Source organism: Mytilus galloprovincialis, chromosome 8 (assembly GCF_965363235.1).
Source record: "Mytilus galloprovincialis chromosome 8, xbMytGall1.hap1.1, whole genome shotgun sequence".
NCBI lineage: Eukaryota > Metazoa > Mollusca > Bivalvia > Mytilida > Mytilidae > Mytilus > Mytilus galloprovincialis.
In genome coordinates this window covers 79,026,000-79,044,788 of record NC_134845.1, presented here as the reverse complement: position 1 = coordinate 79,044,788, position 18,789 = coordinate 79,026,000, and the positions used below count along the sequence as shown (strand labels likewise).

General features: G+C 33.3%; 1 protein-coding gene across 1 annotated transcript; it reads right to left on the bottom strand.

The window, feature by feature from the left end:
• Window positions 1–349: 349 nt before the first annotated feature.
• LOC143042641 (proton channel OtopLc-like) lies at window positions 350–18,745 on the bottom strand. Its single transcript, XM_076215048.1, has 9 exons — window positions 17,959–18,745; window positions 10,521–10,918; window positions 8,730–8,859; window positions 8,349–8,463; window positions 7,535–7,751; window positions 5,514–5,671; window positions 3,315–3,504; window positions 2,602–2,718; window positions 350–1,890 (listed from the first exon to the last, which is right to left on the bottom strand). The coding sequence occupies exons 1-9, from the start codon at window positions 18,294–18,296 to the stop codon at window positions 1,106–1,108; spliced, it is 2,448 nt and encodes an 815-aa protein (XP_076071163.1). The 5' UTR covers window positions 18,297–18,745; the 3' UTR covers window positions 350–1,105.
• Between the last annotated feature and the right edge of the window lie 44 nt (window positions 18,746–18,789).

Sequence of the window (18,789 nt, the reverse complement as noted above, 5' to 3'; positions counted from 1 at the left end):
TGCATCATCGTCTTTTTTATTCGTATTAATAAGAGGGGTGAAATGGGATGGTCGATCCCAAAATTTAGCTTTTTCATGTTTTTGAAATTTAACCCCACTTTTCACTTTTTCCACATTCATTGTTTACCCCCTACCTCCCAATGTGTGTGACCGCTTTATTCCTTATTTCCATATAACCTTCAACCCAAGTTATCTTACACCCTATATCCCACATACAACAAGCGTGTCATCCACCTCTAATAACATAATCCATTCAATTTACATGGTTATTACCAAAAGGTGGCGAACTAGATAAACGGTACCAAATTTACAATTATATAGTCAAATGGCCAACATATCAATAAAACACTATAGCACAATAATTTAATATATGAATTTACATAATGGGCAATGAATGAATGGTGATAATGTAACATGATTTTAAAGTCGCCGCCCGACGTCTGTGTAAATAATTTGTTACAATGACCAGAAAGCTCTGACCAAAACTTATTGACGAGATTTTATCCCAACTAGAATAAAATAGTATTCATGTATATTAGCACCATTTTGGGTTTAAGAAAAACATTTAAAAAATATATATTTCGTAAATGGCAACATCTTCAAAAATTTCGTTTCACAATATTTTGTAAAACACAAAATACAATGACAAAATTGTCAGGACTATTCAGACGATGGGACTAAAATAGTTTCAGCATATCATAACACTTACAAGTGTATAAATCCTTAAAAATGTTGATTAATAAAAACAAAATGTATCACACATACACATTACATTCAACCTTTTTGACAAAAAAAATGTTCAAAAGAGAACCCGAATATTTTTTTTAAACATTACGTAGCGTCAATTTTACTTATACCCTGACACTGTTATTTATGTTCTGTCAAATTGTTTTTTGCAGATTTTGTACATAAAAGTCCCATAGAACACAGTAAAACAATGGAAAAAAAGAGTTTCTTAATATATTATTCATTTCGAAGATCTCAGTGCACGTACCACAGAGTCCAGGAAGGTTTGAAATTCACAAATACTTTTACTTTCATACCAGATTCATTGCCAATTATCAATATGGTATGAAGCAGATGTCCACATGTCATATATGAAGGTTTATTTATGATTTCTCCTTTTCCATGCTTTCTTCCAAATGTTCGATAAGCAAACAGTTGAATGAAAGCGGAAAAATATTTGCAAAGGCAGTGAAATGTGATTGAAAATATTCCAAGCTACAGAGCCATAGTAGTGAAACTGAATGGGGTTTGCCTCTGTGCGCTGTACTTCAAAAGTATTTATTGCCCACAATGCAATATTGCACATGAGCAGAAACGTTACGAACTCCCGCCCAGGTTTAACACGTTCCTGTTCCCTCCTTAGTGCTGACTTCCGCAACGCATGGAGAAGAAATACCGTTTGTATTGTGGCTTGAAACATGCCAAGAACACATGATAAAATCACTAACAATCCATTCGATTGATGATCGTCAAAGGCTGATGCAACAATACTGAAAAACCCAAACATATAAACTCCAACCAAAGACACTAAAATTAGTGTTTCTTCGAGATCCAATTTCTGATCATAGTTAAATTTCAGACTTTGCATTCGGTGAAAGGCCAAGATAACGGCCACAGACGTCATCACGTGGATGGCCACTTTAGACAAGTGTTCTATTTTTATTGCAGTATCAACAAACGTTGTTGATCTAACTAAAACGAAGAATGTAATCATTGATATGACGGAAGCAACAAGCACGAAGATCCCCATGAATAATCCACGACTAGAACTAGAACAATCCACATTAATCCTCTGTGTCTTACTTTTCTGGTCTCCGGATGAACCAGGTAAGTTGGGATTGGTTTCATGTTTTCCTATGTTTCTCCACATTACGTATAAAATACCTGAAAAGTATGAATGTTTTCTTTTACTTCAGAGGTTTCAAGTTCATCTCCGATAATGTTATCCGCTAAAATGGTTGGCAATTACATTGCTTGATTGGTTGCTTGTGTGTTTACTTGCTTGCTTGACATTTGATTAGGGACTTTCCTTTTTGAATTTTCCTCGAAGTTCAGTATTATTGTGATTTTACTTTTTGATTGGTTGATTGGTGCTTGCCTTACTTTAAGTGGCAAATCTTTTATACATTTTATCGTGGAAAATAACAGAAACAGAACGTATGGGGTACAATTTTATTTTATATTTCATATTCCGTGCATACGATGGCTTCTGTGTGTTATTTATGAGCATTCGGGCATGCAATGTTTTATTTCAGAAGCAAGCAAAAAACTCAAATATAGTATGAATCTTATGTTTACTCTTTTTCAACAAAATTTTTACTTTCAGTGTATAAGAATCGGAATGGGGTTTACATATTAACTAAAAATGGACAAAAAACGCAGAATAAATGCAGATGACAAAAACTAAATCCAGAATTTTCCAAGACCTTTTAGTGCAAAATTAAAAATAAAATTGATTGATAGCGTCGAAAAACTATGAAAAAAATCTACCACCCCCCGGAAATTTAATGGTTGCTCCATTAGATACGTTGTTTTGATAGCTGTATTTTAACAAATCAAATATGTTTTATGAATATATACTAATAGTATACTCACCAGCGCAAATTAAGCTATATTCAATACTACAGGGGTACAAATAGGGTCCTGAAGAATGGACCACTTCTTTCATCAATGATGGTCCCTGGCATAAACTCGGCTGTAGAGTACTAGTGACTATAACAAAGCAGAATACAATTATATGAGTGAATACTTAATTCCATATTGCAAAATAATATCTATGAACGGTCGGCACTGATTTTAATTAGTCTTTCCTTATTGACAATTTTGAACATTAAAACGAAATATTGGATTAATAACGACACTACTATCTGTTAGTGTTTGGTACAGTTTCGCTGTCCCAGTGGCACACAAACGTTTAACATAGAACACTATGAAGCAAACAAAACACAGAACTCTTGTTGTCAGAAAACACTGTCAAACATCAAAAAACACTATCAACACTGTTGTTTTTCCACACTTGAACAAAATATTAAAAACTCGAAAATATAAATATAAAGATGTGTTAATATCAGTGATACTAAACGCACAATCGATGCTTCAAAATGAAGTTCCGAAATGAAAATGCTGTGTTATCTTTAATAATAAAAATAAAGCTTCTATAATGTACGTCTTATTCCAACATTAATGCAATTTGATACAATTTGATGAACATATGAAAATAAGAAGATGTGGTATGATTTCGAATGGGACAAATCTCCACAAGATACCAATAATCAATAAACATGTATTTCATTCTATAAACAGCTTACTATTTTCTACTGAGCTAGAAGTTGTTCCTTCCACTAGAGGCATGACTGTGACGGATGTCTCTATTTGTGAAGTTTTCTCCACTTCTCGTATGGTCTCCACCACAATAGTCTCTAACCAAACACACATGTTAGTAGCAACCATATGCATCAGACCAAATCTTGCAAGTGTCTTGTGGCGTTGGATACACATCTGAAATTTAAGACTGATTTTAAGATTGGACAGTGAATTGTTACTTAACCCGTTATTGTTACCTATTCTGATATCCGACTCGGACTTCTTTTAAACTGAGTTTTACTGTGCGTATTGCTGTGTGTTTGTTTATTCTACATTGGCCAGTGGTATACGAGGGAGTTGAGATATCACAAAATATGTTGAATCCTCTCATATTTGCGCCTCTCCGAGGTCAAGAGCGTATTGCTGTATGTTTGTTTATTCTCCATTGGTCAGGGGTATACGAGGTGGTTGATATATCACAAAACATGTTGAACCCTCTCATATTTGCACCTCTCCGAGGTCAGGTCAAGAGCCTCTAGACTTTATTAGTATTGTATGTTATTTATGTAATTAAGGAGCCAGCTGGAGTCAGATGAAGGCAACCTTCGGGTGTGGGATTTTCACGCTGTGTTTAAGACACATAGGTGACCTGCGCTTTTATCTGTCCTTTGGGATGTTGTCTCTTTGACACATTCCTCATTTCCATTCTCAATTGTGTAACTTTTTCAGATGTTGAGGCTGATTCAGACCCCTATTCCCCCTCATCTATGGAACTACATACATGTTTAGTTACAATTGTATGTATAAACAAGTACTGTATCAAAATTGACACAGAGTAGTAATGGTAAGCAAACGTGACTTTGATTAATTTGATTAGTTAATACTTTGATGAATATATTAGGTTTATTAATAGCAGTAAAACATTTATCTAAAACCGGAATTCATATAGGTTAACTAATCTTACAATGCACTGAAGTTGATATATTTCTCAGAAGTTTTTTTTTCTAACTGATTTATCAAAAAGACGTATAACATTATCAAGATTATTTTCCTCTATCAGGATTTTCCTGTGTGATTAATATCGGATATTGAGATAAATAGTTGGAAGATTTATATTTTAAACATTATATGTAAATCATTAAACTTCAAAGTAAACATGTGCACACCTGTGTCTAAGGTATAAATAAAATTTCATCAAATACAGCACGTTAAACTTTGAACGATATATAGTGTTCTTAGTGTATACATGTAAATCATTAAAACTTCCGAATACCGCAGAACCTTCTACATATTACCTTTTATAACTTATATTACTTAAATACGAAAATTATTCTATTCGAATTTGCTATTTTTTTTGCTATTTTTACTAACAATGTCTGTTTGTTTTATTCACACATTGTTGACAATTTAAAGGAATTTATGCGAGTGCCATAAAAGTGAGAGGTTTATACTGGCGTCACAAATTAGCGTATAGCTCCGACGTACGCCCAGCGGGGTAAAAATCATGTAAGCTGCCAATACGCTAATAATATTCAATGCATTCAACATGTCAATCATTTCTGTATCGTGCGCACAACAAGCTTTAAGCTTTTAAGTACGAGAAGCGTACATAAGCGTTTATCGGGCGTTCAAGTAACGTATGTTGGCGTATGTCTGGCGTTTGGCTATCGTAGATGGGATGCACGCTACGAAGGAAAACAAACGTCTCTTGAATGGTTAAAGACGCGTCCCGGTCGTATCTGGGAAGAAACTCAGTGTTTTCGGTGTGTCTGGGACGTTTACTTATGAGGTGTTTAATACAAACATTCCACATACGTATATTAGTTAAAGTCGAACGATCTTGAAGCGTATACAACGTGTCTCAAACTTATCTGTAGCGTTTTCAACGCGCTTGTAGCGTATGTATTACGTGCGTTTAATGTACACGTATATACGCTTGGCAAACGATTGAGCTGAATGAAAATGTTAATGCTGCATAACAATTTCTTGGGAGTTATAGCGTTCACCAAGCGTATATCTTTACATTTCGACGTACTTCAAATGTATGCAACGCGCGTTTAACGATTGTTTAGCGTTCCTTTGGCGTGCAACTAACGTATACGGACTTTGTCAATTTTCACTGAACAATTACAAGTCGGAATTTCTGAGAAGAAAACGAAATGCAAGAAAAAGACAAAACAAGAATTCATATAAGTATAACTCACCTTGGAATTTAGGAAAACGAAGTAGAGTTGAACAAACGTGAAACTAACATGCAGTATGGGCCGTAATGCGTGGAGCACACCATTGCATGCCAGAATATCGTGATCGAAAAGCTCACCAAAGTGAAGACCACTTTTTATCATGCTGCCAATTCCAAAACCTACAATATAGCACATTTTTAAATAACCTTTCTTTAAATTAGTACTTCGGTCTATACATGTACCTGGTACGAAATTAAATTTCATTTTCCTTCGCTCTAACAGCTTCTTGTTCATTAAGTTATTTACATATACCACCTTTGATAAATGTCTAATATGGTGATACATTTTCACTTCTGTGCTCGTACTATGAATAACAACATTATTTATTTTGTAAAAGGAATTCCGTGCTCGATGTATCTCTTATCATATTTTGTTTTACCTGTATACGTTATTTTTTTGCCGGCATTTATCCACGGTTATGGTTGTCTTTTTGATATTGTTTTACTAAAGCTTCAGGTTGGGTGAATGATAGCGCCTATCAAAACGTTTAAACCCGCTGGTTAATAAGTGTTTCTCGTATCTCAAGTTTATTTTACATGTATATAGAAAAGACCGTTGTTTTTCCGGTTTAAATGGTTTTACAATAGTCATTTGGGGTCCTTTAAAGCTTGTTGTTTGACGTGAGCCTAGGCTCCGTGTTGGAGACCGTACTTGACCTATGATGAGCTACTTTTACAAGTTGTGACTTGGACGGAGAGTTGTCTCATTGGCACTCATACCACATCTTCTTATATATATTTACAGTCTCATTTTAGTTAGATTGATTCACTGTGAATTTTATATAAAAGTTCAACAATGTTCAATAGAAAACCAAATTATAAAACAAGTAAAACGGTTTAATAAAAAGAACACCATACGTATGCCCCCTCCCTCCCGCAGCATATATTTTATCTGTCTGTAGGCATCTTCTCCAATATTTTATATATATCTCGAGTTCAAAGACTATTTGAAGTTTTCAAGAAAATGATTATACAAGCCTTTGCTATACAAGTAGTTGTCATAAAAATAGTAACAAGAAATGTGACGCGAGTGCTTTAATAAAAGACCGAACGGACGGACGAACAGACGGCAAGACGCCGAAGCGGGTATTTCAATGTCCACCAATTCACATTGCGGCAAGGAACAAAATGTAATATTCCTTTTTCATCAAAATGAAATATTGCTTGGTATATTACATCGACAACAAAAAATTATATACTTTTCCTATTCTCAACATTGAATATGAGTAAGCAGACAATTATGATACATTAAAATAAAACATAATGTATGTATGTGCGAACTAAGAATATTCTCAATTATGCAACATACATTTATATTTACGTAACATACATGCTTTCTTTATAAACACTAATCAGTTTCCTTCTAGGTTTCTAATAAAGAAGGCATGTTGTGACGCACGGAAGTGAAATTTACATTTTTTATATTATGACTATTACGTTCTCGCAGGGAGAATTCAGTTTTTAATATTTGCACAAACACAATACAGGATGTAAAAAAAACTGTAAGCGTTGAATTGTGAGTTGGTACATCCTTGGATGTTTATCTCTTTGGAATCATATAACATCTCCTGAATGTCGAAAAAGAGTCCCCTTAAAACTACGACGAAAAGCTTAAATTGAGCAACATCATTTGCATGCGTGGTAGTAATTGGTAAATATATGGTCTAGGCATTAAATAACAAGAATGTGTCCTAAGTACACGGATGCCCCATCCGCATTATCATTTTCTGTGTTCAGTGGACCGTGAAAATGGGGTAAAATCTCTAATTTGACATTAAAATTAGAAAGATCATATCATAACATGCATAAGGAACAAGTGTACTAAGTTTCAAGTTGATTTGGCTTCAAATTCATCAAAAACTACCTCGAAACCTGAAGCGGGAAAGATGGACGAACGGACGAACGGACGAACGGACGGACCAACAGACCAGAAAACATAATGCCCATAAATGGGCCATAAAAACTGCAGAAAATTCATCTTACCAACAGCACCTAGGCGTAGGTAGAAACTTCCTGTGTGATATGTTCGCGAGATATCATAAGAATATTTCTTCTGTTTGAATGAAGATGAGGCTGCAACTTCCGGTGGCACAAATCGGCGTTGTTTCTTCCGCACTATTAAAGTTGTATTTTGAAGGAGGTAGGTATAGGCATATATCAAAAAACAAATACTGACAGCATATAAATAAATATAAAAACCCTGAAATATAACAAAATCACTTTAGTTTTTCCGACAGACAATACATCACGATCTGGGTTTGTTTCGTGACTGATATAAATTTGGAACTTTAAAATAGGGTTTAATAATAAAAAGTATTATCGTGAATCCTTGAAACAAATAATGGATTACTGTAAACCAACTTATTTTCGCGGATACTTAATTTCGCGTTTTACCCTTTTTAGACCACTTCGCGGCTATTTAATTTCGCGATTTACTGAAGTTCAACAAAGAACGATCCATGTATAACATATTCGCGAAGATTAATATTCGTGTTATTTTTCTATTCGCGAAAATGGCGAAAATAAATCGCTCGCGAAAATAAGTTGGTTTACAGTATACAAGTAAAGCGAAGAGAAAAAATTACAATTCTTTATAAAAAAATTAGACATATATATACATGCGATCAAATTGCTTTTCAGAACATTCGGGTGTCTGGTTCAAAGCATTTTAAATGCTACATGTATATATACATGATATATGTCTGATACACTTAAAACTTACAGAGATCTTCAGGCAATCCAAACGAAGAGAAACATCAAAGAAAATAGTTGATTGTGCTATATTGAAATGACTTACCTCAAATAGAAAGGTCATAGGTGAAGGGGCAAATATTTCAGCTATTGGAACAACAAGCCCAAATACCACTACACCCATGGCGTACAATCCACTTAGGGCAATGAACAATGTATCGCTGTGGAAAGTAAGAAAATAAAAGGTAGGTTTGCATTATTTTCATCTGAATAACAAGTTGCTTTCAATAAAACAGTCTCAATGGAGATAGATGGTACTTTTGTTACATTAAAAAAAACAAAAAAACATCGTAAATAAATGCTTCAACCCATCTGAAGTTGATGACACAATTAAATACTAGCAAAAAGACACGGGGAAATGAATACTTTTCAAAATAGAATGTTCTTGGATAACATGACCAGTTATAAACGGAAATTGTGCACTTACATTAATGTGGTATCGCAATTCTGGTCATCAGACCCATAGCCTCGTCTTCGAAGCATTGACATTGAGGCTGATGGCGGGAAATCCCTATCGAAGCTATCACCCGAATGCACAATGTCATCGTGTCCAATACCTGTAAAATTGAAGAATATCTATAATGGAATATCTATATTTTCAGTGAATTAATCAGTAAATACTGGATTTAATGCATGAAGATAGCTTTCATTTTAAGGATAGCATGCAGCACACTCAGAATTTACTTAGTCTAAAATCTTTATAGTCGACACTTGGTCAGAAGTGTCTCTTTGGTTGTGGATTCGTATGGTGGTTGATGCATACACAACAAGACATGCTTAACCCTGTCGGCGTACTTGGTCTTGCTCCTTTTGGAACTCATGCGATTCTCTCGGTTTTCGTTTTGTTACCTTGACCATGTTGACTGTGTGTCTACTTTGGAGATTTGAACATCGATGATTTATTTGCGAGGCCCCTCATGGGGGGGGGGGGGTCCTAGTAATCACATAATCACCATTTTTTTGCCAATATAATCACATAATCATTAAATATTTGCTTATCTTTAGTAATCAAATAATCATAAACTAAAAATACAGTCCTAGGTAATCAAATAATCATGAAATATTTGGCTTAATAATCAAATAATCATTAAAAAAACGGCCAAGTAATCACATAATCAAAAACCCCATGAGGGCCCTCTTCAGTATGTGTTTTGTTTATTATCAATTAGTTTTATAAAATAGTTTTGTGTATTCTCCCTTTCTACGTTCATGCTTAATGAATAACAGTAAAACAATCTTTTCCGGTTAAGCTTTATGGAGTGTGGATAACGTAGTAATCTGGTGTCCTGAATTGATGTTGTATAAAAGTAACAAAAAATGACACCTTATTAACTATTTTTAACGTGTGTGTTCTTAAGTACACGAAGTGTCTGTTTTTAAGACTTATTTCTGCACTTAATTGGAGATCATTATACCAATTTACGTTTCACAAATTTCCTCTATTACTCCTGGTCTGCAGTGAAAGGTGAAACTGACATGTTATGATCAATTTCACCAGAGAAAGACATAACCCATCCACAACACATCAATAAGTGTAAGATAAGGCGAGTGATAAGCTGAACGAGACGATAACAAACTGTCAAACTGAAGAAAATTGAGATCGTTACTTAGTAATTACTTTGTTTGACCACAACAGAAAGTATGTTTTATTATGTGCACGGTATGTTAAAGGCTGTATGGTGACCTATAGTTACTAACCATCTTTATAAGTCATTTGGCAGAGAGTTGTCTGTCCTTGTCTCCTTGGTTTCATATCACATCTTATTTTTGTATGGTTAAACACCAGAAAATATAATTATGCTAATGTACAATTTGAAACAGTAAAACGTGTGTAATTGGGGGTATGTGTTTAATGGGAATTATTTGCAATTGATGTGTTCAAAAGATTGCAAACTTCATCTGAAAGTTAATGCGGTTACCTTTTGATTTTGACGTGTGCAATATCTGATATCGCTTTTTGTGTTGGTCTTTTAATTTTTTGTTAATGCACCAACTATACTAATGAAGTGATAGGTTTAATTGTGTAGTATTTTCTCTCTCTAATATTCAGTTACTTGTAACTGATAAACCTCCCTCATCCTTGACAAACCCTTTGAAAACAATTGTTCATGCTAATGAGGAGAGTCAAAACCATGCGAGCATCAGTCATCGGATAACATATACGGAGTGGCATAACAAGTCTCTGCTAAAAACCGTTATTCAATAATTTAAAACGTACCCGAGTCACCGTTAGGCCCATGCCCATGGGTTTCGTCAATTAGAAAAGCCTCTGTCGTTCCTGTTCTTGTATTGTGCTGTATGAGACTTGCACTCTTGGCCTGGTGTCGTCTGCTATTGTTCAACACATGCGGAGTGTGCCAAGAGTGTCGTCTGCCTCGTTCCAGTGTTGCCTCGTTTTCTGTTACTTCCGGTGATGCTACATTTGAAGGATTAGCAGACGACATATCGCCTCTGTCACGATGTGAGCACCTTGGTAGAGTATTCCTATGGGCGTTGAGTATTTGTTGTAAAGCTTCACTTGCACCAGAACTGGTTAAACTTGGCGGAAATGGAAGAGGAATTGGTGGCGAGGATGCATTCTGTCTGTAGCTTGGACGATTGCAAATTGGGACCCAACTGAAATAATTAAATAACTTTTATCATTCTATAACAAGTGTTTGTGTTGGTAAATGTAAGAAATAGGTTTACTTTTATAAATTGCGACTTGGATGGAGAGTTGTCTCATTGGCACTCATACCACATCGTCTCATTGGCACTCATACCACATCTTCTTATATCTATATGTTGTAATAACCTTACTTAAAATGAAATTTCATCATAAACCTAAAATAAGTTTTTTTCCTCTTAACACTCGTGTAACCAATATTAATTTATACTGCACCATTAGAAAGTCAAGACATAGTATCCATGGTATCTTAATATTTATGTTGAAACTGCTAATTTGTAATTTGGAAAAAACAGATTACATAATTTTCTATCATCGGTCTAGTTTCCATTTCCAAGCATTGTATATGCAGAAATGTATTCAATATGTTATTGTAATTTTAAAATATTGACTAATTAATATGATTGTATGTTAAAAGTATAAATGGGGAAAACATACGGTTTTCAACGAGACAGCTACCAAACGACATTAACAACTAAAGAACTATGTGAAACCCTTTTTACAAGCTCCAATCCTTCCTTTGAGTAAAAGTTTTTGATATATTTAGCTTGTCTTTTTGTTATATGTATGAGACCGGGGTGGTTATTTTCAGTATGCACCTGCTAGTTAAATCGTTAAAAAATCCCTATAATCCCCATATTCCTTGTCGTGTTATAGATCAAGTATTCAATTAATGTACAGAATCGTTGGAAGTGTCGCCTTATCGTTGATTTCGTACATACTATGTAAATATAGTTAACACGTACACATATATACATATCTGTATTAAATAAACATGATAAAATAGCTTTATGCCATTGTACTATCAGCTTTTTGTTGGCTGTAGTACACAATATATAAATATGAAAAAGAAAGGACTTGCCAAAAATATTTAAAACTGCACTAAGCACATACATTAACCACATTTTTGAAGAGCACTGAAAACCAAAATATTCTAAAACTTAAGTGCCAAATACGCTATCTAGGCCCATAATAAGAAGAAATTTTTTTTTCAAATATTTAAATTTTATAAATAGTAAATTTACAGAAAAGCGAACAATATTTACCACTAATACAGTGTGAAGTCCTCAGTCTGTTTATAGCTCGTAATGTCAGAATATGTATATTTAATAAAAAAAAATATTATCTTTTCGTAAATCTTTATCAACTATATAACTTTACAAATATAATGGATCTTCATACTAAAAATTATCTTTAAAACCTCCAAAACATCATAAGAGATGTTGATGTTTTGATAAAACATGATCCAAAAATATATTTCATATAATATCTAAATTATTTTTTATTAACAGGTGCCGCATGTGAGCTTTTTATATGTCAACATACGAATTAATACTACTGATTTTAGGATAAGATCATCATAAATTCGTTTTATCTATTTAACTGCTAACATTCGGACGTATATCAAATGAAACACGTGTTTAAATTTTCATGTATATCTAGAAGTCATGATCTTTGAATATTGAGCAAGGTTGATTCCGGATCAACCTTTGGCATGTTTGGGATTAAAAATCGTTTAAATGATATTTTTCTTTCTCTGTTTTCCTATAGGCATTTAGTTTCTCTGTTAAGTGTGTTTAAATAGAAGTGTCTTCTTTTCTCTATTTGACGTGCGTGTAGTTAAAAGTGAGCTCTTTGTGTCTCTTTTAAGGTTACCTTTGCATTTGGTTTAAAGTGTCCTGGTTTTTGTTCTTCTCTTTTTACGCGCATTTAGTCACTAAAAGTGTCAACAGCAATCTTGTAACAACGCGAGACAACTTTTGAAAAAGATGTATTGTATCATATAAAAATACATGGTCGATATATTCATGGAAGTAATATGATTACTTCCATGCATATTACTTCCATGATATATTCAAATCCATATTGGTAGAACAATCAGATTTGGGAAGCAATTAGATAGACAGCAACCAACAATAAACACTGAACCGCAAGCTCCTGTCTTATAGGTCCCAAGTCAGGAACCTCTGGCCTTTGTTAGTCTTGTATGACTTTTTAATTTGAGTTCATTTCTAAAATGTTTTGGCGTTGGTTGGACGTCCATTTTCACTGTACTAGTACACAGTTTTGTTTAGCGGCCGGCTGAAGCCCGCCTCTGGTGCGGGATTTTCTTACTGTGTTGGAGAGCCAATGGTGGCCTTCATCTGTTTTTTTGCTCTTTAGTTTGGTTGTTGTCTCTGTGACGCATTCCCCATTACCATTCTCAGTTTTATCATGTGTATTGTGTGACATCAACGTTCCGACTAACTTAGGTCAGTAGTATAACAGCACAGCATAAAAACACTAAACATAAGTTGGCTGTTTGTTTGATAGATTGTTGTTTAACGCAATTTTCAACATTAATGTGCTATTTCTGAGCATTCAGTTTTTATTGGTGGATGAAGCAGTATTGTGCCCGGAAAGAACAACTGACCATCGGTAGGAAATTTGAGTCGACAAACCATGTAAATTCAGATTATAGTCGTGTGCAATTTTTAACTAATATATACTGTTTTATATGTAGGTATTAAATATATATATATATACATATGTGTGTGTAAAAAAAATGTGGTTATGAGCGCCAATGACACAACTCTCCATCCTAGTCACAATTTGTAAACAGTAAAATTTAGTAATTATTTCAGAGAAAAGTTCTTGTTATATCATCCCCAATGGGGTCATATCATGTGCATGTTCATTATACAATCCCATGCAATGCAAAACATAAAGAAATATTCTAAAGTTAAGTTCATTGTGACGACGGGATACATATGAAAAATAATTGTGTATCTAAAAGAACATATGTTATAGATAGCGCACTAACACATTGTAACTTGCTCTTCCATAAGGCCTGTTCTTAATTATCTTGTCCTAAGAAATGCAAACTAATTAAATATCTACACAAGTCCTTTGATGTGCAAAGTTTGTGTGATCTTAAATTCCCATTATTTTTATTAATGAAATAATTATCCCAGTCTTATTGTGAAGGAGTCAGCGTGTATGTCACGTGATATATTCCTCGGACCTCCTGTTGTCTAATGCAGCATATACATGTACATCTAAATTGAACAATGTTATGTAAAGATATTTTTCAATTATCTGGAAAAATGTTAAATTGTGGAAGTGAATTTGTTTGTCTAATCATATGGTCTGAAAGTCGTCTTCTTTTTAAAACAAAGTAGATAACGGATTTATGTAACTGAATGAATTAGAGTAATTGTTGTAAAGTATTTTATTCGAATTCCTTAATTCAAAACGTTCTAAGGCAATATTCAATCAATTCATCGATCAATAAATAGATTAATCAATAAAAGCCATATTCGATGTATATGTTGTGTACAAGTTATCATTTTGTACAAATTATAATTTGTACAAAAATATTGTACAAATTATGATTTGTATTTTGACTTGGTACAAATTGTAATTTGTACAAAAAGTGCGTGTACAAATTACAATTTGTACAAAAACGGACAAAAAATCACTTACAACTTGTACAATAATTTATCATATGGATTTTTGTGAAAAAAGCATTGATACACATTATTGAATTGCTATTAAATGACCTCAAAGTACATCTAAGTTACAAAATTCAAAAGTAGTTCTTTATCATTCGTTTAAGCAGGTGATGTAGTGATTTATGGAATCGGGTATTGCACATCATTTTTTGACTCTCAAATCGATGACGACCTGTTTTACAGGCAAATTTTAACTGCTTCACATAGCAAGCGTTGAAGCTCATGAACCGTTGCTGTGAATAAAAATGTGTATTTCACTGCCTCAGTTAGGCGTTTAGACAAATAAATATCCTAGAAAGAAAGCGAGATTAAACCCACGATTTGGTTAGGAATATGACTTTGCTAAAGTCAGGAATATGTCAGTTGTTTTTCTGTCGTTTTTTATCAATGTTTTTTATTTCAACAAGGATCTTTGTTTTATAAATATCTATGACTGTGCATAAAACTTCACGGAAATCAGTTGAGGCAATACAAACTTTAAAAACAAAATACAACTTATGCAGAACAGACAGACGGACTTTTATTTTTATAAGAAAACTAGTTGGTGTAGTATTATAAAATCATCAGACCCAATGGCATTGAACCATTTATCTTTTCACAAACAAAATTGAAGTGGAATAAGTCATGTAAATCCAATCTTTTGATGTACCAATTACAAATATAAAACATCACTTGTTTAAAGAAATCTTTGATTGTTTCCATGGACTTTTTGAAATAACGAATAAGTGGCAACAAATCTTTCGAGATCCTTTTCACGATCTTTCACGATCCCTATTATCAAATTTTACAAATATACTCGTTTTTGCAAAGTTTCTGAATTTTAAAAATAAAATCCAAATAGCGACAAGAACTAATTATGCAGTACTATTGAATGATACTTTTCTACTAAAGGAAAAGTGGTTTATGTATTAAAAATTTGAAATAATCGTATTTGTTTACTTTTTTTCTCTAAAAAATTTCGAAAATCTATCTGCCTTTTGTAGTTATGTGAAAAAAGGGTGTATTTTGTTTATAAGGTTTAATGTGTGGTCAGTAAATTACAATTCTATCCTGTCAATCAATGCATTTTTCACCAAAATTCATATTTAAAACTGTTGTACAAGTTATAAGTGAATTTTGGTCAAATTTTGTACAAATTGTAATTTGTACAGGTACTTTTTGTACAAATTATAATTTGTACAAAGGCAAAATACAAATTATAATTTGTACAATATTTTTGTACAAATTATAATTTGTACAAAATGATAACTTGTACACAACATATACATATGACTAGATTATCCTAATATAAAGTCAGACTTGTATCTTATATCATGAATATTGACCTACCAAAAGGCACTTGTCTCAGAAAAAAATCCCTATAGACCATAAAATTGAGAATGGAAATGGGGAATGTGTCAAAGAGACAACAACCCGACCATGCATAGAGCAGACAGCAGCCGAATGCCACCAATGGGTCTTTAATGAGGGCCCTCATGGGGTTTTTGATTATGTGATTACTTGGCCGTTTTTTTAATGATTATTTGATTATTAAGCCAAATATTTCATGATTATTTGATTACCTAGGACTGTATTTTTAGTTTATGATTATTTGATTACTAAAGATAAGCAAATATTTAATGATTATGTGATTATATTGGCAAAAAAATGGCGATTATGTGATTACTAGGAACCCCCCCCCCCCCCCATGAGGGGCCTCTTTAATGCAGCGAGAAACTCCCGCCCGTAATATTAACAATAGGTATACATAGGAAAAAATTTCCAAGACAAGTGACTGTTGACCTACCACTTATTTTATTATATTTTTCGTGATCAAGAGAAAACAAAATGAAACATTGACAAATATTTCTTAATTACTTAAGGGGGTACAGAACACGTAAGGGAGATAACTCTCTATCAATAAACTGAAGCTTTTTAGTGATCATAACTAGTTTTTGTCAAACTGCTATTTATCCAATGCAATTATTTCTATAAATTGTGTGGTTCAAATTTCTTCACAAAATTGCATATTTTTGTCAACATGTTAGAGTAAGAAGTTTGTTAAAATGTTGTGAAAATTAAACGAGCCAAATTTATTTCTGTCAAAGTACATGAAGTACACGAAAAAAATGAAGTGTTGGGTACTTAATTAGGAAATAATAGCAAACGATTGAATTCTTCGCTTGCATAAATTTGCCATTATCGAGTTTCGGGTTGACATTCAATAGAAATATATCATCGAGCGGTCAATCAAAGGTCACATTCATAGTTATATTCTATTGAATTTAAAGTACAGTCATCATGGTTATAGTTATAGAAATAGTCGTAAAATGTTAAGTATTTTGCATCTATCTTTGAATCCCACAAAGAAATAATTTGAAGAAAAAAAAAAATTATAAGTGTGTACCAGTACTCACTGGTAATGTCAGAAAAAAATTGTATGTCGTATACGTAATAATCAAAATGGAACTTTTAATAACCGTAGAAATATATATCAGAATAATTTATTGGGTTTCAATTATATGTCATATTTAATCAATTCGGATACAATATAGTATGTTACGACATATTAAAATAAATAACTAACCCAGTCTTTTTTAAGTGTTTCAGTGTAACCAAAAAACACAAATGATTTTCTCTTAGCCTTACGTGTATAAATACACAGTTGATATACATTTTAAGTCTTATAAAAATTAGGAGTATATCTATATGTAAAAAGATGAAGATTTAATTGTTAAATTAATCTTAAAATAAATAAATTAAACCCCTTACGTTCCCTCCTTCTGCTTCAATGTTTTGACTCGCGTCCTACCGGCTATCAATGAAATATTTATTACGCTTAATGGACTTCACGCTGGTCAAGTAATTCTTCACTGCAGCAGTGAGACATTCTTATATAATGATTGATAATTTACATGCCATTGGCAATTGCATCAGTCTGGCCAAAGTGACGCGACGGCTAATGATCTTTTAACATGTTTGTGAAATATTAAGACTGATTTTAATAGGAGGTGTCTTTTTCATATTATGAGAAATAAATTGCGGTCAAAAGGTTATCAGTAAAACCTTTTCTTCAGGGACGCTATTTGTAACGGGATATTTCTTTATTGGTTTTGTGTGAATTTAATATAACCTACGCTATTTTAACTACTTTGTAAACAAGAAAATTATTATGAATTAGCATGGACTAAGTTTAAGGTTAAACAGTTTCACTTTGTATCGTTATATTTTCAATCCCTTTTTTATTCTTTGATTTATTTCTTTTTCATTACCATTAATGTCGACTATTTCAACATCAATGTCAGCAAAATCTAGTCAAGCTACAGACAACCAATTTCTTCGTTCTGTAGCTTTGACAGAATCATGTTATTACCAGGAAAAACTAAACCTGTCCATGAAAAACAAACAAAACAATACCGCCTATCATGCCTATAATGAAATAAATAAAAAAAAATAATGAATAAATAAAAAAACAAGTGAGTAAAACATTACAAATAAATAAATAAAAGTTAACTTACATTTGAGTTTCTTCCGACTCAGAAGTACTGGTAGTTTCATCAGTTGTTTGGTCACCTGCAAGTTCACCGTCCGTACAACTATCCGAATCACTGTATCTATTGGTCAAAGCATTTAAATTGTTAGCCGGGAGGTGATTAGGTACAAAACGACTACCTCTTGCCATCGGAGGTGAAGGGGCGTCACTCTCGTCCTGGGTATTGTTATTGTTGCTAACATCCGTGTCCACATTATCACTAAAAGCCCGGTACATTTCAGTTTCCTCCCCGCTGTCCGAATCGGGCATGGTTACCCCTATTTTGTGATCGTTATCAGCGTACAGATCGTTCCTGTCATTCATAATTTTCGAATGATTTATTTCTCACATTTTTAAATGAATTCATTATTAAGCACACACACACACATATACAATTTGAACTATTTTAAAATTCATTCAAAATTTTAAATCATGATTTTTTTTGTTTTCCGCGCCATTGGTTAACTGTTATCCGAAAAGAATAATACACAAAGGCGGGTACTGTATCACTACAAAAACTTTTGTATTCAATTTCCAGCACAGTGGAGACCAGATTTTGAACGACTCCAGCTCATCAACTAAATTGAGGCACGTCAAGGGTTAATCCAATGGTAAATTAAGACGGACACTTCTTCAGACACGTTGACTTGTTGATTTTCACAACTTAACATCTGACACGCTTCGCCTTGAGGTCGTTTATAGTTGAAAATAAATAGTCTTTATGCCGTTCTAAAATAACAGATGTTGAAGAGAGACATCAAACGCGTGTTTTCTCCTCTATCGGTAATTGCTAATATCAGTAACAAAATGAAAACAG